The 21,387-nt window shown below is 33.1% G+C and overlaps 1 protein-coding gene across 1 annotated transcript in view; it reads left to right on the top strand.

Annotated features, from left to right (window-relative positions):
• Positions 1–14,856: 14,856 nt before the first annotated feature.
• The window catches only part of LOC149546898 (putative glutathione S-transferase parA), a 59,495-nt gene continuing 52,964 nt past the window's right edge, over positions 14,857–21,387 (top strand). The window contains exons 1-2 of the mRNA XM_089794066.1: positions 14,857–15,168; positions 15,414–15,704. Coding sequence (XP_089650192.1) covers positions 14,857–15,168; positions 15,414–15,704 — 603 coding nt within the window. The remainder of the gene's footprint in view (positions 15,169–15,413; positions 15,705–21,387) is intronic.

Below are 21,387 nucleotides of genomic sequence, written 5' to 3'. Positions count from 1 at the left end.
TGATGCACTCAAACCAAGAAAATTGGTCCCTAAGGATCCTAGGGCCCTTAGGGACATATGTTGTCATGAAATAAATAAAAAAGGAGTCATAGGTTAACCTATGACCCCTTTCAATGCATTAAAACCAACCAAATTGGTCCCTAGGGGCCCTAGGGGCCCTACAGACATATGTTGTCATGAAATGCATTCAAAGAGGTCATAGGTTAACCTATGACTACTTTCAAATAATTGGAACCAACCAAATCGATTCTTAGGGACCTGGATATATGTTCTCATGAAAATTATTGAAAGGGGTTGTAGGTTAACCTAGGACACTTTTCGATGCATTCAAACCAACCAAATGGGTTCGTAGGGTTCCTAGGGCCCCTAGCGGCATATGTTGTCATAAAATGCATCAAAAGGTGTCATAGGTTAACCTATGACCCCTTTTGACACATTGGAACCAACTAAATCTATCCTTGGTGGTCATAGGGCCCCTACAGACATATGTTGTCATTAACTATGTTGAGAAGGATCATATGTTAACCTATGACCCCTTTCAACACATTCAAACCAACCAAATTAGTCTCTAGGGGTCTTAGGGCCCCTAGGGACATATATTGTCATGAAATGCATCAAAAGGTGTCATAGGTTAACCTATGACCCCTTTCGATGCATTGGAACCACCCAAATCCATCCAGTCATGAAATGCATCAAAAGGAGTCAGAGGTTAACCTGTGACCCTTTCAACGCATTTGAACCAACCACATCCATCCCTACGGCCCCTAGGGACATATGTTGTCATGAAATGCATTGAAAGGTGTCATAAGTGAACCTATGACCCCTTTCAATACATTGGAACCAACCAAATCAATCCCTAGGGGTCCTATGGCCCCTAGGGACATATGTTGTGATAAAATGTGTCGCAAGATGTTATAAGTTAGCATGTGATCCCTTTCGATGTACTTGAACCAACCAAATGGGTCCCTAGAGGTATTAGGGTCCCTAGGGACATATGTTTTCATGAAATGCATTGAAAGGAGTTATAGGTTAACCTATGACCCCTTTCGACGCAACTGAACCAACTAAATTAGTCCCTTGGGGTCCTAGGTCCCCTAGGGACATACGTTGTCATGAAAGTGGTGAGAGGGGTTATAGGTTAACCTATGACTCCTTTTGATGCAAATTGAACCAACCAAATGGGTCCCTATCATTCATATGGCCCCTAGGGACATATGTTTTTATGAAATGTGTTGAGAGGGGTCATGGGTTTACCTATGACCTCTTTTGACACATTAGAACCAACCAAATGGGTCTATAGGGTTCCTAGGTAGCTAGGGACATATGTTGTCATGAAATGTATCAAGAGGGGTCATAGGTTAATCTATGAACCCTCTCGACGCATTGGAAAAAACCAAATGGGTCTGTAGGGTTCCTAGGGCCCCTAGGGACACATGTTGTCATAAAATCACTATATTATGTTTAATAATAATTGTAAAACAATAATAATATAATATAATAATCATATATATATTAATATATTATATTTATAGGTCATATTAACAATAATAATAATAGCAATAATAATATATATTATTATATTATAATTAATAATTATAGTATAAATCACAATAATATAATATGATATTCATATATCTAAACATATTAACATATGATATTTATAGGTCATAGTAATAATGACAATAATAATATATATTACTATATCATTATTAATAATTTAATAGTAAAAAATCATAATAATATAATATAATAACCAAATTTGTTCACATTGCCCACAAAATTTGTTAACTTCCCTCCAAAATTTGGGCATTTGACATGCTTTTCCCAACATATTCCCTTCCACTGCAGACCTGACAATCACGTTTTTTGTGGGCCATTTTCACAGATTTGGAGAAAATTGATTTTTTCGGGCCCATACGATCGAAAAAAGTTCTATAATATATGATTAGGTGTTTGACATTTTTTCTGAATGGGGAGCAATAGTTTTCAAAATGCTAAATGCAAAAGGAAGGTATCGAATGAAGACATTACAACATATAGGAAAAGGGACAAGCTAAATCACCAAAGGAAGAGACAAGGTATCTTAAATGTGAGTCAGGTTGATGATGTACTGATCAAAGGTGAAATCATAGAGTCAGATGATGAAAATGCGCAGTTGGGGAATGAAAATGTATCAACTGATAATGATAATTTCGGGATTGAAAATTTAGAGAATGAGAATTTAAAGAATGAAATGCTACCGGGTCATAATGTAAATTGCATGAATGACCATGTCCAAAATGACAATGCACAACAACGTTACATATCTCCTAATTATAATCGACATGTAGGTTCTAGAACACCAAAATAGATAATTGAAATTGATGAAATGATTATTACCAATTTGGAAGGGGAAAAATTAGAAAGAACCATTCAGTTATGGGCTACAAGACTATATAAGATGTTTTTCGACAACAAGACAATGGTGGAGAAATGTCAACTTTTTATGCACTTATTAAAGATGCAAAAGATGAGACCTATGCTTTCCAAATTGAAAATTCATGTTAACATAAAATTGGAAAGAAGTGTTATTATTGTGAAGAACCTTTTTAGTGCTCTCAATAGCATTGAGAAAAATAACAAGGAGAAGCATAAGAGAGTTGCTCGAAGGGTTATAACAACCTCTTTGGTAAGTCATCATTTGAGAAAGGGTAGATATATGAGACAAACTTGTATTGACTTGAATGTAAATCATACTACTTTGAGAAGAGCACTTAGTAGACAAGAGAGAAGTAATGATCTTCCACAAAATGAAACATGAACTTTTGGTGGGAGACTTCCACATTTTGATAAGAAGCTATCTGATGATGTGAAGGAACAAATTACACAATTTTGGCACTCTAGCTCAAGAGTATCACCCAATGCTAGAGACATGTTTAAGTTGAGAATTGGCATTAGAGACCGCACACCACATCCTAAACATTATCTGGAGGTAAGTTAAACTATGTTGTTCAAATAATTTAGAGATAGTCATCCAATATTTCATATATTAAAAAGTGACCGCACACCGCACACCACACCACTCTATCTGATGATGTGAAGGAACAAATTACACAATTTTGGCACTCTAGCTCAAGAGTATCACCCAATGCTAGAGACATGTTTAAGTTGAGAATTGGCATTAGAGACCGCACACCACATCCTAAACATTATCTGGAGGTAAGTCAAACTATGTTGTTCAAATAATTTAGAGATAGTCATCCAATATTTCATATATTAAAAAGTGAGTTTGAATCTTTGAAGAAATTTTATTGTTTGCCACTTAAAATTTGAGATACATGTTGTTCCAAATATCATGTTGAGTTTTCTATGCACCATGAACTATTACACTCTATTTGTTCTACTTTGCATAGTAAAGAAATGTTGGAGAATTGTGGTGTTACTGGCCTTCCAAAATCATCAAGAGACTTACTAGATTAATTTTTATGTCGTAGAGTTGATGGTTTTTTTTTTTATAGAAATGCTTGCTTAAATGAGAAGTGTTCAGAATGTGGCGGCTTATCCAAGTTTAACACATATTTCCATAAGGGGTGCAAACAAGATCTTGGGAAGACAATAGTAAAAAAAAATGGTATATGAAATAGTGAAATACACATTGAAGAGTGGGGGTGAGGGCTCTAGATGTGAATTGGTTGCAAAAGAAATCAGTGTGAGTAGTTTTATTTTAGATTTCAAGACAAATCTTTTCTACAAGTATGCAAGACATAGTCACAGGTCTTAGTGGTTGGTTCAACAATTTAGAATCTGTAAGGAGACTTTTTACATTGGTACTATTATATCAATTATTGATTTTTCTAAGAACTACACATTGCAACCTCAAAATGAGACACAATCTTAGTATTACAACTCTTCTTAGATTGCTATTTTTGTCCATATAACATATAGACATGCTCTTGATAGTGTAGAATATAATCAAAAGATTATTAGAGAGTACCATTTTTATATGAGTGATGATAGATCTCACTCTCATGAGTTTGTGCAACATTGTTTCGAGAATTATTTTGATTTCTTATAGGAGCATGCAATTGCTATAGATAGATATATCATTTGGTCAGATAATTGTACAGGTCAACTCAAGAATGCTCCCATGTTTTATTGGTTGTGTAAGATGCACATAGAGAGGGAGGTGCCTAATATTTAGAGTTTTTTGAGTTTGGCCATGGGAAAGGGGAACATGATGGAGCAGGGGCATGTGTGAAAGAGAGCTCTCATTAAGGAGCAATTGAAGATTTCAAGCGTAGAGCTTCTTGTTGCTTGTAGCATTGTTGATTGGTGTAGCTTAGCATTATCACAGGGGGGGGGGGGGGGGGGGGGTCACTTGATTAAATAATATGCAGGTTATTTTGGTTGGTTGAGGAAGGATCCATAGGTGATAGATCTGATTGTGCTACAATGAGAGACTCATCAAAAATGCATTCATTCTGGAGTTCTGATTCTAGTACATAGACCATTTGGACACGACAACTAGCTTGCTTTTGTCCTAGTTGTTTTTAGTGTGATTGGGATCACTGTGAGTCGGGTGAGTGGGTGGACACATGGGTTGTACATTATCTTACTCCATTGTCTATCATACCTTCTATGAGAAATGATGATATGGAAAGTTCACTTAAGCATAACCATCTATTAGATCTTCTTCAGCTAGGACATGTCTTTGCATTCGTTGCACCATAGGGAAATAATGAGAAATTAGATTACTGGTTAGCATATTTTGTAAGAGATAAAAAAGCGCTTTCACAACCAATCACAGATGATGATAGATTCACATATCCTACTAGTTCAGTACTTGTTGCTAGAACATCGCTCTAGACATACATGTTTAAAAGGAATAAAATTCCTGCATTCAAAGACTATTAGAAGCACAAAACAATTCTCATATATTCATATCTTATTATAGCAACAAATGTAAAATTGTTGAAGCATCAAGGAAGACCAAAAGTAAAAGAACTTTTTACTATTACTAATGTTGATCATGAAGCCTTATTGGAGACCATAAAACAAAGAGAGGACCCTGCTAGAACAATCAACTAGGTATATTTACTTTCGATGTTATTTTTTTCATAATGATTTGGTCAACCAATGATTATCTTGTTTAATAAAATAAGTTAGTAATATTTTTTATGAAATTGGAATGTAGGTACATCATGAAGAGTAACCATGCATGAAGATAAAAAACTAAATAAGAAGCAAAATGAAGAAAAATCTCTACTATTTTTGACACTATGATTTTTAACACTACAATTTTTGACACTACTATTTTTGACACTACGATTTTTGGTAGTTGTGTATTTATGTAATAATGATGGAACAATTGAGATATTGTAAATGTATACTTTTTGGTTTAATGTAAGAAACAAAGATGATTTTACTTTATGCAATTTATGTGGAGGGACATAAAAAATGATGATTTAATACATACAAAAAACAAACTTGCACTGTGCCCAATGCCAAAAACTTGTGAGAGGTAGATTTTTATTTTTTTTTACTTAATATTAACCCTAGTGACACCCTTGTTCCAACCATGGAGGGCCTCCATCATCTACAGCCACCTCATACGGAAGAGTTTGCAAGGTGCTCTAAGTGTGTGTCGAGATTGATCTTCTGAGGGTCTTAGCTCAAAGCTCATGCAGATTATCAATGAAATGTTGAATGCTATAGGATAGTCATGCCAAGGACTAAAATAACCAATCTCATTTTTAAGAGATCACATTCTTTTTGGTTTGGCACAACATTCTTGCTCGATGCCAAAACTCGTAGTGTGCCTTAGTTGATAGGAGCATCACAACGTAACTTTGAAACCATTGATCTTGTAATCAAATGATTAGTGCCATTAGCTCTGAATGGGCTAGTTAACCCTAGTGACACCCTTATTCTAGGTGTGGAGTGCCTCTAGCATCCATGGCCACCTCGTACTAAAGAGTCTCCAAGGTGTTTTAAGTGCATATCGAGATTGATGTTCCAAGGGTCTTAACTTAGAGCTCATGGGGGCTATCAATGAAACATTGAATGCTACAAGATGGTCAAGTCGAGGCCTAAAATAACCTATCTCATTTTTGAGAGATCACATTCCATTTGGATTAGATGCAGCAATCTTGCTCAATGCCAAAACTCGTAGTGTGCCTCAGTTCATAGGTGCATCACAACATAATTTTGAAACCGCTGATCTTGTCATCAAAGTGTCAATGCCATTAGCTTTGGATGGAAGGGTGAACCCTAGTGATACCCTTTTTTTGACCGCAGAGAACTTCCATCATCCACAGCCGCCCCATACCTAAGAGTCTCTAAGGTACTGTAAGAGCATGTCAAGGTTAATCTTCCGAGGGTCTTAACTCAAAGCTCATGGGGGCTATTGATGAAACATTAAATGCTACAAGATGGTCATGTCAAGGCCTAAAATAACCTATCTCATTTTTGAGAGATCACAATCTATTTGGATTCGGCACAACAATTTCGCTCGATGCCAAAACTCACAGTGTGCCTTAGTTCATAGGTGTATTACAGTGTAGCTTTGAGGCACCTAATCTTGGCATCAAATTGTCAATTCCATTAGCTTTGAATGGGTAGGTGAATGCTAGTGACACCCTTGTTCTAGCTCCAGAGAGCCTCAATCATCTGCGACCACCCCGTACCAAAGAGTCTCCAAGGTGCTCTAAGTGCATGTCAAGTTTGACCTTTTAAGAGTCTTAACTTAGAGCTCACGAGGCCTATTGATGAAACATCAAATTCTATAGGAAGGTTATCCTAAGGCCTAAAATAATCTATCTCATTTTTGAGACATCACAATACATTTGGATTTGGCATAGTGATCTCACTCGATGCCAAAACTTGCAGTGTGCCTTAGTTCATAGGTGCATCAGAGTGTAACTTTGAAACCACTGATCTTGGCATCAAATCGTCAGTTCCATTAGCTTTGGATGGGTAGGTGAACCCTAGTGACACCTTGTTTCAGCCACAAAGAGCATCCATTGTCTGTAACCACCCCATACTAAAGAGTCTCCAAGGTGCTCTAAGTGCATGTTGAGGTCAATCTTTCGAGTGTCTTAACATAGAGCTCGTGGGGGCTACCAATGAAAATTTGAATGCTATAAGACAGTCATGCTGAGGACTAAAATAACCCATCTCTTTTTTTAGAGATCACATTCTATTTGGATTCGGCACAACAATCTTGCTCGATGCAAAAACTCGTAGTGTGGCTCAGTTCATAGGTGCATCATATCGTAACTTTGAAATCGCTGATCTTGGCATCAAATAATCAGTGCCATTAGCTTTGGATGGTTGGGTGAACCCTAGTGACACGCTTGTTCTTGCTGCAGAGAACCTCCATTGTCCATGACCACCCCATATTGAAGAGTCTCTAAGGTGCTCTAAGTGTGTGTTGAGGTCAATCTTTTGAGGGTTTTTCAAAGCTCATGAGGGCTATCAATGAAATTTTGAATGCTATATGATGGCCATGATGAGCCCTTAAATAACCTATCTCATTTTTGAGAGATCATATTCCATTTGGATTTGGCATAGTGATCTCACACAATGCCAAAACTTGCAGTGTGCCTTAGTTCATAGGTGCATCATAGCGTAAATTTGAAACCACTAATCTTGGCATCGAATCATTAATGCCATTAGCTATAGATGGGTGAGTGAACCCTAGTGAAACCCTTTTTCTAGTCATAGAGAGCCTCAATCATTCGTGGCTACCCTATATTGAAGAGTCTCCAAGGTACTCTAAGTGTGTGTCAAGTTCAATCTTTTGAGGGTCGGAACTCAGAGCTCGTGGGGGCTATCAATGAAATGTTGAATGTTATAGGATAGTCATGTCAAGGCCTAAAATAACCTATCTCATTTTCTAGAGATCACATTTCATTTGGATTCAGCACATTGATCTCGCTTGATGCCAAAACTCGCAGTGTGTCTCAGTTTATAGGTGCATCACAATGTAACTTTGAAACCACTAATCTTGGCATCGAATAGTCAATGTTGTTAACTCCAGATGAGTGAGTGAACCCTAGTGACACCCTTTTTTTGGTTGCAAAGAGCTTCCATCATTCGTGACCACCCTATACAAAAGAGTCTCCAAGGTGCTCTAGGTGCATTTCAAGGTTGATCTTCCAAGGGTTGTAACTCAAAGCTTATGGGGGCTATTGATGAAATGTTGAATGCTACAAGACGGTCATGCTAAGGCTGAAAATAACCTATCTCATTTTTGATAGATTGTATTCTATTTGGATTTGACACAATGGTCTCGCTTTGATGCCAAAATTTTTAGTGTGCCTTGGTTCATAGATAAATCAAACCATAACTCTGAAACCTCTAATCTTGGCATCAAATTGTCAACACCATTATCTCTAGATGGGTAGGTGAACCCTACTAACACCTTTATTTTGGCTGCGGAGAGCCTCCATCATCCGTGACCACCCTAGTGCAGGAGCACCTAAGTAGTCTAGTATGCACCTAGTGCTTCTTTCTTATCATTTTGGCTTTTAGTTATGCTAGCCACTTTACTAGTAGTTTAATAAGATTTATTAGGTCCTTGGGTAAGGTTAACTTAGTTGCTAAGTGGGTTTTTGCTCCTAGATTACTATTATGCATATAAGTTGCTCATTAGGGGTTAGGTTGACCAAAGTAAAAGTTGACCAAGGGTCAAAAACCATCTTGGAATGTCTAAATAAAGCTAATAGGACCCCTTACCAAGTTTGGTGAACTCATCTAATTAAGAATTTTAAGTTATAGCAAAAAATGCTCAAATTTGCAACTTTTGCAACTTTTTCTTGCAAAGTTGAAAATGAGTAGAAAGAGTTAGTTAGGGGCTTGAGCATGACCATACAAGGTTGGAAACACCTATATAAGGTGTGAAATGACCTTGCTATGACTATGATTTTAATTTTCTAACAAAAACATCTAGTTGAAATTTGTTTGAGATATTGATTTATAGTTATTGTAGAGTTGTTGGTTGATCAAAACTCATACATGTCAATGCCATGATGCTAATGGAAGCCTTCAATCTTTCTTGCATTGCCAAAATGTCATGTGAGCTTGGTAAGCAAAATGTGTAGTAAAGTCACATAATAGCACGCGTTCTCATTTTTCTTTGTAAAGTTGATGTACCAAGATGAAGGAGGTGGATTGTAGAGATTATTTACATTGCATAAAAAATTGATAATAAAGGTTTTTAAAATGTTATTCACAAATTATTGCATTTGAATCAAGTATAGCAAACATGATCAAAATGAATAATATTCTGTAAACATGTACAATACACATGATCCATGATAAAGTGAACAATAATATACTAAATTAGTATGTATATCATTGTGGACATAAATGAAAAAAATCAAAATCAAAATACATATATCCATCGACAAATTACACAAATATATATCAAAATACATAGATTCATGTACAAAATGTGGCTGATCATGCCATTAGAATGTGTATAATATCAATATTTCTATAAACAATGTGGCATATGCCATCTAAAAATGTGTCATGATGCATCCTATGACAACTATACTATCCTAGGTTACTGGTGGATGATCAAAATGTAGCCTCTTCACTGTACTAGGTGGATTAGATGCCTCCCACATAAACAAAAAAGGAAAACCCAAAGTTAGACTACTAAATTTATATGATTCTATGTATCTAACATTGAATTACTCAAACACATATTGATGTTTTTTTTAATGAAGATTTATAGTATTAAACTTTCATCATAAATACCTCTCTCATCGACCTCCTACATTGGTCAAGAGTCCCCTCATATGTCCTCGATAATGCTTGAACCTCGTTGATTGTGGCCTATGTACATGTTCAAGAATATTTGTTAGACATGAATCTAAAACATAAACTATAACATTATAATTCATAGCATGCTAAATTTATAACATATAATCAAGAATTCAAACTACAACTTACTTGTGTTGACCCCTCCTCTGGATATAATGGTTGCGTCAACAAAGATACAAAACTCTACCATCCAACCTCTTATGCACTAGGTGTTTCCTATGAGATACAAAATATTAATTGTTAATATCATGGAATTTAGCTGTGAATTTATTTATGAAAATAAGGAAAATAAAAAATAAATGATACTTATACATACGATGGGGCTCTTAGTGTGAATGGAAATGCCAAAGCGTCTGTGACGTGGAACCTGCCTAAACCCATCACCAATAGCCACACCCTATACAATAAAGAATTTAATTAAATTTCATTACCACAAAAATTTTACAAGAATGCATCAATATTTAATCAAATAGAAAGCACCTAATTACCTTTCCCTTGTCAATGAGTCCTACCTTATCCCCCGCACTATTTCCCCCACTAATAGGTGATACCTGCAAGAAAAAAGAAAGATTAGAAACCATATATGCTACAATATCAAATAGGAAAAATAATGAGAACACAACATAATGTATTGTAGATGTCTCAAGGCCAAATGAAATAGCGGAGAGTGTGACATTATCAACCTGTCTGAGCTTTCCTTAGTCATCAACTAAACATTAATGAAGATCACATACATGTATAAGTCAGTATGGGTTAAAAATTAAAATTATTCTATTATAAAAATTAACTTTAAATCGCATATGTTGTAACAGAAAAATGTATACACATACTAACACAGAAGGATTCCATGCCTTTGCATGCCCCTCCTCTCTCATGTCAAGGTATTTAGCTTCTGTATGTGCATCTGGTGCATCCTTGTCAAATACAAACTGATACTTAGAAAGATCACCTATGGGACCTAGAAAAATATTCTTGCATGTTATGCAAGTATGGGGCACACAAACATGTGATGAGCTCGTCAATGATGTACTCGTGCCAGTATCATCAACATGGGGAGGCAACACTAACCTAGCCTGGGATATCAATAGGCTACTCAATCTATGGATGGGTTTAATAGTCTAAGAGCTAGTCTCTACTATGATATCAGGATGCTACACTCGAGGAGGGGGGGGAGACATCAGTAGGGGGGAGAAAAGTGTCAACATTCTTCCACTAGGAAAAGGGTCTATCTTGAGGAGCTCCTACTCCTACACCCATGTTGGGCTTCATGCTCCAATAGTTCACCTTGAGGCCCAACACAAAGTCTACATACAATTTTCTAAGGAAATAAAATGGCACCTCTAAATTGTTGTGTGGAGGGATGTCAAAAACCATCCACCAATAAACCAAAAATTTCACACACATAGCCTCATTTGTGCACCATTTAATTGATAGTTTGGGCTTTGTGCATTCAACTTGTTTACTAGTTTTTGGGTCTGCAAAAAGGCTAGCCAAATCATCTTTAGTTATATTTCGGACCGCAACCTCATCATAGTCCAACCCATCATCAAACATGGCATGCATTTGGTCACGCCAACGAAGAGTAGCATTTTGTTCATTCGTAAGTGTTTCAATATAATCCACTATGGTGTTTAACATGGATAAAATAGGAGCCAATGTAGGTATAGTATTATATGTGGTTCACAAAACCCTCAATTCTGCAAGATTTTCAAATGTCAAATCTTTGATTCAAGGAGGGTTTTGAGGGGGTAGGGGATCGTTTGGTGGACGATTTTGAGGGGGCACTGGATCATTTGGTGGAGGGTTATGAGGAACATTATTTCTTGCCTCAACATCATCATTTTGGTCAGCTATACCTATTAATTTGCAAAACATAATTTCTAATAAAAACATCCTAAATTTCAACAATTTTTATTTAAAAATGTAATTTTTAAAAAATTCAATTAAAAATAACTAATTTATAATAAGATTCATTCAAAGCATTAAAAAAAAAAAAAAAAAACTTACTAATATCATATACCCATCCTGAGATCCGATATCAGAATAGAGGGAACTCTCAAACACAATAAAAATGCAATGTGAAAAGAGCCCTCAAGTTTTAAAAAAAAAATCAATGTTACAAGTATCAAGTATTTGATTTCATATTGGATACCCGATATTATTAGGTATCTAATTTCATATCGAATACCCAATAAGGCTTGGTCCTAACTTTTTAGGTTTGGTATCAGGCTGGGTGGAAAAAAGTTAGAGTGGGTTTTAAAATGCTTTTAGACATTTTCAAACTCTATTTTTTTCACACTGCCACTTTTTGGCACACTGTGATCCTGCACATACGCAACACCAAGTGGATATTATTTTGTAGATCTTTTTTTTTTGTATGGGGTTTTGGGTCCCTTCAAAACGTATTTTTACTATAGTCCACAAAAAATGTTGGCAGAAATATTTCCCTTTTATTAAAGATAGCCATAGTTTTATATTGAGACTCTGGGATGTGTCTATTTAACATATTTAATAGGAAGGCAATGAAGTGGTAGATGCACTAGCTATGATTGGGCATGCTACCCTTGACATGCATAGCTAGGGGAGTATGAATGAGCTTCCAGCTCATATTCAAGAATTAATTGTTAAAGATACCAAATGATGACAAAATCGTATATAAGGGGTTTTTTTTAGTCTTTTGGTGTGCAATTATTAATGTGAAGGATTCATCAAAGAGTGATTGTATAAGTATTAGTTATGAGAACATTATGATTGGTTGGCGAAAGGGTGAAAATGATGATGAAACTTGCCAAAGTTGGTGCATTGATTTTTGGGAGATTTGGTGGGATCATGTTAGAAGCAAAAGGATGAAGTTAAAAAGAATTAAAAATAGTCATTTTAGAAATAGCACAAGTGGAGTTTTAAATGAGGTCGAGAGTATCATGGGTAATAATGAGATTTCATGGATCGAGCCTTTGGAGTTGTATTATTCCCTTATGCCTTTACATTTGGGTATTCTTCATTTCATTTGCTTAATCCAAAAAAAATTGGTGATTCTCTCTGGGTTTTTTAGTCCCTATCTAGCTTGGGATGTGGTTATGTTAGATACTTCTGAAGAGTTCATTGAGGATTTGGGCGAGAGTGGAGAGATGGGTGGAAACCCTATCTATATTGAGCCAACACCTATCAATAATTACAAGGAGGCGGCATGGACATATTTGAGAGAAGGTGGGTTAGTGTGGTTTACATATTGCATTAAAGGATATGATGAGGTTGTTTCTATGTAGTTCATGAGCTTTTGGAATAAAAGGAGGGTGGCCATGAATAGGATCTCATTTGAGATCGACATAGAGGTCATAGATAAAGTTGGTGAGCTGTCTTTGGAAGGAAGAAAATGGAGAAAAAAACTTGTGTTGTTGATGAAGTTTGTATATTGTTCGTAGTTTGCTTTATCATAGTTGGGACAGTTAATATGGGGTTTTTTGAAATTGAAAAGAAAGGTTGGTTAATTATGGACATCCCTGTTAATTAGTTATATTTCAATACTTCGGGCCAACCCCCATTATGGTTGCTTTCAATTTCAAAAACAAAATGTATTTTAAATTTTAAATTGAATTATATCTATATTGACAAATGAATTATTTTTTTAAAAAAACCACACAAAATGATAGAAGTTTAATTCTCAGAATAAAGTTGAATATGATGCTAAAATTATTTTCTTAAAAACTGTTTTAATTCTTTTAAATAAATTAATTAATCAATATGTACTAGCATTCTCAGCAATCATATTTAATCAATTGAACACCTTGATATTTATATAAGTAAAATATTTTTAATTTAATTTAAGTTTTAATTTTAATTTTTAAAAATTTAAAAATAGTAATATTAGATTTACAAATATAAATAAATCTATTATTAAACGGAGAAAATTTTGCCGGTTACCGTTTTTAGATTATTGAAAGCTCAACTGAAATTCAAAATAGACAATTGCAAGTAAGACGAGCAAGATAACATATTATAACTTAAATATATCAAGATAACCAATCATTTTAGATGTCAAGGCCAGTAAGGAAACGGACAAAGTACTTCAATTGGCATCTGGCTACTTTAATCACCAGATACTCTAATTGCCACAAAAAAGATTGAAGAGCTAAAATAACTTCTAGAAGATCCGGTGTCAACCTATCCGACTAAAGTAACGGTGGACAAATTTACGTTTATCCATTCTATGAAGAGAAAACAGTATAAATTTGTCACTGCATGTCCTTATTTTAACCTTGAGTTCACTTAATACCTTTACAGCTGCTCTTGCAAAGTATCCTACGAACACATTGACTAATTTTGATTCTGTATTGTTTTTACAGTAATATAGAAATAGTCAATCCGTAGTTATTTCAAGAATTACAATCGGGGATAAAATATGCCAGAATATAATTACATGCACATATTTAAGTCATACGCACCTACCCTGGAAAGGCCATATTGCTTGTCAGAATATTTTGTAGAAGAGCCCTGGAAGACGATGTAAAATACCAGATTATAAAAAGTTATCACCTGTTATATAGCTGCACTTATATATTATTTAAGAGATATAAACAAAACAAACATAAAAATAAATTAATAAAAATATGGAAAGGAATCTAGTCATTTTTAAGAAGTCGAGTCTTACGAGGAAGTGGACAAAATAATCTAATTGGCATCAATATAACAAAACTAATCACTTGATCCTCCTGTTTAAAACAGAAACTAAGGATTGGAAAAAGCTCTACAAATATTTGAGAGGGCCCACCTATGAACATGTTTACATGGGCGTCTATCAGAACATGAAATGCAACAATTAATTGATTATTTTCAATTGGATTCAATCAATGCAATTAAATACTTCGTTGCCAATTAGCCTACGAATCTGTTGACTTGCCCTCTTGATCTAATTTATGATGAGACAGCCAAGAGAAAATATTTAATTCATGGTCCCTAATCCCCAAAGGCTATATTACTTGCCAATTGCCATGAACATAAGCATTACTAAGAAGAAGGTAGATAGATAAGTTGAGAAAGAGTGCAATGGAGGAAGTGAAGGTATTGAGCTACAGAGAGAAAGGATTTGTAATGAGAATAGAATTGGCTCTCCAAGCGAAAGGGATTGAGTACACAGTTATAGTGGAAGACTTAACAAATAAGAGTGAGCTATTACTTAGCAGCAATCCCTTGTACCAGACGGTCCCTGTTCTAATTCATAATGGCAAATCCATTTGTGAATCTCACATGATCATGGAATACATAGACGAAATTTGGACTGCACCGACTCGCCTTCTTCCTAGCGACCCCTATGAACGTTATCTTGTACGCTTCTGGGCAGACTTCATTGATAAAAAGGTATAAAAGCTAACAGAGTTTCGTTTAATTGAATTCGTTGCTTTGAATATTAATAGAACGATGCCTGGTTATCGAAGATAAAAGGCATATTAGATCTTTTCTAAAGCTTATCTTATACATCTTTACTTCTGTTTATTCAAGCTCACGTGAAGTGAAAGCCTTTCCAATGGCTTTGCCCTGATAGAAGAAACCGCAGGTCTAAAACATAAAGAAAATCGATTCTAATTTATTCTATGAATTTGCAGTTGTTTGAGATTCTGGGGGGACTTTTTGGCCTTGGCAAGAAAAGCCCAGAGGAGAGGATTATGTTTTTGGATGAAATACGTAAGAAATATAGAGAACTGGGAATAACTATTGAAGGAGGACTGATAGAGCTTAAGGAAAGAGGATGCCTCTATGATGGGAAAAGTCTGAAATACATGGACATCATTATCGCCCCTACCGTGTCCTGGTCTGGTCCGATGGATAAGCTGCTAGATTTAAGGTTGGGTGACAAAGAAAAATGCCCAGTCTTGAACATCTGGCTGGAGAGTCTGGTTACTAATGAGATGTTGACCTCAACTCTAACAGAGAGTACCATAATAGAGGAATATTGCAAACAATTATGGTTCTAGAAAACCCTGCATTCCTGAAATGTCCTCGAATGAAATAGAGGAGAGTAATGAAATGGTCTGAAGTCTACATTAATTAATTATTGTCTATTAATTGCTGTAGTTAATTATTATTGTGTGTTAAATTTGAGTAGATTCAATTCAAGATTTCTTATGTTGAAGGTTCATTAATTATCATTGTATTACAGATTTTTGTTGATGGTATATTATTATTATTATTGTTAATTTTAATGTTTGAAAAAAATAGTTATGATATATTTTGAAAATGTCATTTCTACATTCAAAGATAGACTTTTTATATTTTAAAAGGTTTTATTTATTTTATGTTTAGAGAGCAATAATATGGATATACTTTTAGTTAGATATTAATATTTAAAGATTTTTTAAAAATATATTTGAATTGATTTTAAATTAATTAATATACAGACATAACTATACTTGGTATGTAATAGATGTACTGAAAGTATTGTCTACTTGTTGGTTTGAAGTGTTATCACCAATGTCAACTGTATTGTGATAGGCATATGTGCAAATAATGGTTGATGCAATTAGAATCAAAGGGTTTGACAATAAAAGATTTATACCATTTTACCATGGAAGATAATATTGTACAACTATAAAAATGACTGAAATATATTACCATTGACTATAAAGATGATCATCATGATAGCAAGTACACAATTAAAAGATTTTTCATATCTATGATAGAAATAGATTTACCTTGAAAAGATAATGAAATTAAAGTCAAAAACTATGACAACATATTGACCAATTTTTGAGGATTGAACAATTTATTTTTTAAAGAAATGGCTAACCACATGATTGGCTAGTTATATAAATTGATGTATTTTGTCATCAAAAAACATATGATTTGACTAATCATGGAATTAAGTTGACAACACCTACAAATGGAGAAATGTCTAATAAATAATAAGAAATAAATATTTCGACTTTATTAAAGGAAATGAGATACATCTTAACAAAAACATTATGAGATTTAAGAGGGAGAAATATAGTATTTCACTATAATAGGTCATTTAGAGGGAGAATAGAAAAAACTTCAATAAATAATAGACCAAAAAGCTCCAATTAGTAATGAAATGTAAAAGGGAGATCGCAATCAATGTCTTCAAATCAAATTTGTCTAAGAGGCCAAAGCTTTAATATATTTGGACATTATTTACCTAAGTATAACATTGTTTTAACAAAAAGAAAGTTTGATCTCTTTGACCTAGTTCAACCTTAAGCTTCTCTTATGGTTATTTATTTATTTAAATCTTTAACAATAGAGATAAAAAAGTTACCTTTTGTTCAGATTTAATATCTTTTGGGGGATTTGAGTGTATCTTATGCTCTTATAAAATAAATTCAGCTTTTGTGTTTTGGAAAGATTAGCTATGCACACCTTTGACACTTCTAAATTAAATATTATTTTGAAAGATGAGATTAAGGCATACTAAGGAATTTAATATTATGAGCACTCAAGAAGAAAATATCCAAATAATAATTTATTAATGTACATCATCTGTGCCATAAATATTAGTAACTTGTGCCTTTTCATAATAACATTTGATATAATTGTAGTGTTTGGTGCTACATTAATGGATTTTTTAAAAAGTTTAAAATATTTAAAGAAATGTCTATATATGTCAATAAGATAAATTTTTAATTAAATTATAAGATTTAAAAATAAAATAAACTGGATTAGAAATTTTAGTTAAATTACTTAATTTCAAAAACTATGTTATCAATATTCTTTTGATGTCTTTGTAGATGCTTCCTATTTTTTGCACTAGTATCAAACATTATTAGTTTTCTATTTTCATACATGATGATTTAATATCATTAAACCTTGGCTAAATGATGTTACATGTATTACTAAACAATACACATTACATAATTTTTCTTTAATGATGAAACACTTCAGATCAACTATGATATTTATTTTGTATGTCTTAGTTCATGGTATTTAATGATTAATTTATTGATGACCAAATTAACATCTACTTGAATTTTTCTCAACAAAAATACCTATTTCAATATGGTTTTTATTGTAATAGTGAAGTATGTATATGTATATATAGATACATACATACATACATACATACATACATACATACATATACAACTAAAAAAACTAAGAAAATGTATCAAAGCTCCAACTCTAGGGCATAAGAATCTAGAGAATAAAAAAACCCTTAGCCTCAAAATTGATAAAAAATAGTAACTATTTTCAGAACTTTATTTCTGGAATTTGATTGTGTTTAAATTTTTTTTATTCTCTTGCTCTTCATCGTACGGATCATTGTGTGTGATCCAAAACGTTAATGCTAAAAATTTAGACACAATCAAATTCCAGAAATAAAATTATGATATTACTAATGGATTGTGGAAATCAGATAACTATAATAGTAACTATTATTTTCAAATAGAAACCTACCACTATATATACTAACAATATTTTAATAGCATAGTTATTCATCAAAATGTACCTTAAAGAGTTTTTTTTAGAGTAATAAGAATAGAAACACATTTATTTCTCAGGAACTTCCAATAGTTCAAAAAATGGCAACTATGGTGTAATAAAAAAAAAATCAAATTTTTAAACTATCATACAAACAACCAAAAAATTATCACAATGTAAAATGAAAGTAACTAACTTAGCTATCATTAGACTTAAAATACATGTTATCTTAGTTTCTAGAAAGGTTATTGAAATTGCTTTCTTAGTCTCTAGTATCTTCTTCTTGTTCTTGTTCTTTGCTTTTCTACTCCTTCCTTTTCATTGCTCCTTTCTAAATCCTAATTTTCTAAGAGAGTGCTCCAAATAGAGATTTTTCATAAAACCATAAAATAATATACATAAAGAATAAATAACATTGGTTAATTTGTTTTGGCAATCATAGACATTATAGTAAAACACTTTAAATTAATTATTCTCTTCTACAAATCAATATTCTCGTTTTCAAGATTAGAGGTACCAAGATTCTCATTAGGGATAGGAGAAGGTGGTATATTATGCATAGAGTCATTAGCAACATGATAAATGGAGTTAGACACCATGTTGAATGGATCTTCAAATTTATTAAGACTCACTATGATTTTTATAGATTTTTTCTTCTCTACTTCCTCAATCTCTTCAACCTGGTTAGCAACGTACTCTCTATGAATCCATTATCTTCTTCTAATTCATACTCAAAATCCATCTCAATGACCAATTCGTCTATAATATACATATTCTTTATTTTCTTATTGACAATATGAATTGACTATATCTCCCTCGTGATGCTTTCATGTTTAGATTCCCTAGAGTACAAAAATTATTTTATTCACATAGTCCTCATTATTACTATCAATAAAATAGATCATTTAGTCAAAATTTTTTGCTAGTATGTGTATCTTTTGCAATACTAGGTTTTCTAATATGGTAATTTTCTTTTTTTGGGGGTGGTGTTAAGAAATGTATGTCTCTACAAGGTGAATACATTCAATAGTGGTTTCAAGAGTTGTTGGCCATTTTCTTTGCATAAGGTTTGTGATTCTTTTCCTATTAGGATTGGGTTTTTGAGGATGTGGATGGTTTCAATTATTTCAACTTTGATAGAGATTTTTGATGTTTGACATTTTGGCTTTCTTCATAATCAGAATATGCAAGAAATTATAAATATGTGTTGAAGATGCTTTAATTTTTTAGTGATACACAATGTACACTAGACCTTGGTAAAGTGGAGTCAACAACCCCTTAGCTCTACCACTATTAATGAAGGAGATTAACAACAAAAAAACATATTTATACTATAGTTGTTTCTTATAGGATTCAAGATAGGAAAAATGTATGATGGAAGGTGATATATCAAATTTCTATGGTAAGATACTTTATTAAATTATAGTAAACAAGATCATAAGGAGGGTTTAAAGGAAACCTATGACACTCATTCTCATTGGTAGCCACAAGAATTTTTAGCCCTTTCTTAAAAACCTTCTCTATGTAAAAGTTGTAATATCTTGAGTTTTCCTTCTAAAATATTTCATCTTGACATTTTAAGCTTACAATTTTTGCAATCAATTCTAGTATAAAAAAGAATTACATATACTTCTATTAATGACATAACCATGGTGCCAGTAGGTGTAAAAATTGATGGAAAAGGTTAGGGTATAACACCTCATCTATTGTAAGTATGTTATAAGAACATCGGTGCTAAGAATATCCCAAATATTGTTGTTGTGTAAGAGTCATTTGTACTATTTAGGTTTCAACCACTTAAGAGTATCTCACATTATTCATAGCCTCTAATAGATTTAATTACTCACCCAAATTAGACTTTAGAGGATTAAAATTATTATAATTTATAGAAAATAAAATGTCATTTTAATTCTTCTTGCCATACAAAAAGTGCAATTTTTTAAACATTGTGCACATTTTCCTTTAGAAAAAAATGAAAAGGCTTGACATCATAACTTGTAATAATGAAATGGGATTTTTTTCTATGAAACTGTACCATGGCATGATAGTTATTACCCATTGATTATGAAGAAAACAAAGTTCTTAGTCCCCATTTTAGTGAGATCCTAGAACATTAATGTGTTTATGAGCAATTGGTTGCATTTTTATTAACTATAGCCCAATAATAAGTGTTTCCTTTCTAGTCTCAAGAATTCAAAGATTATTTCGATGAAAAGTATCTACAAGGTAGGTTGAGGGAAACCTATAAATAATATTGGTTTAAGTCAACCTAATAAAAGATAGGTTTTTTTGTAGGGTTTGAAGCCCATTTTTACGGATTTTTATTTTATTTTTGTGTAGTGTATTAGATTTTTTTAATTTTTCCTTACAATAAGTATAAAAGTAGTCTTAATAAATTCACTTTATTATCCATCTATCTTGTAATAAATCCATATTTAATTCCATCAATTTACATTTTAATGAGAAATCACACATTCCAATCAATTGTGCACAATTTTAGAAAGGCAAAGTGGAGGAGTTCAAGACAAATAAGAAAGGATTCATTGAATTTCACTATTCCATTCAATGAACCATGAATCTTCTTCATAGATCTACCTTAATTAATCATTAGAAATAGTAGAATTGTTTATCAAAAAAGGACATATATATATATATATTTAGAAATGTTGCACAAGCACACAAGCATTCAATAATTAAAGTATTTGAAGATACTTACATCAATGCATCTATGCTTTGGAACATACATATCAATTGAATTCATTAAGGTATCATACATGATAGATACATATATAGACATGTATTCATAAATATTTTTGGATAGAGAATTCAAATGATTCCTAGGAATTTTGACTACTGAGGTTGAATATTTATATTGGTGTTGCTTTTTCATACTTTTTCATGTTATGATTAATTCCTAAATTAGGTATTGACCAAGGAAAACCCCTTCTTCCCATCCCATAAACAATTTCCATCTTTCTCATGCATAAGAGTAGATCTTCAAACTTTTGAATCTACAATATAAGGAATTGAGGATTTATGGGGTTTAATCTTTGTCATAACTTTAGATTCTCACACTTTTGAATCTATAAAATAAATAATTGAAGATAAGGGGTTTATTATTTGTCAAAATTTTAGATTAATAAA

Source organism: Cupressus sempervirens, chromosome 7 (assembly GCF_028749045.1).
Source record: "Cupressus sempervirens isolate cs-2001-9-10 chromosome 7, ASM2874904v1, whole genome shotgun sequence".
Taxonomy (NCBI): Eukaryota; Viridiplantae; Streptophyta; class Pinopsida; order Cupressales; family Cupressaceae; genus Cupressus; species Cupressus sempervirens.
This window is presented reverse-complemented; position numbering and strand designations above follow the sequence as displayed.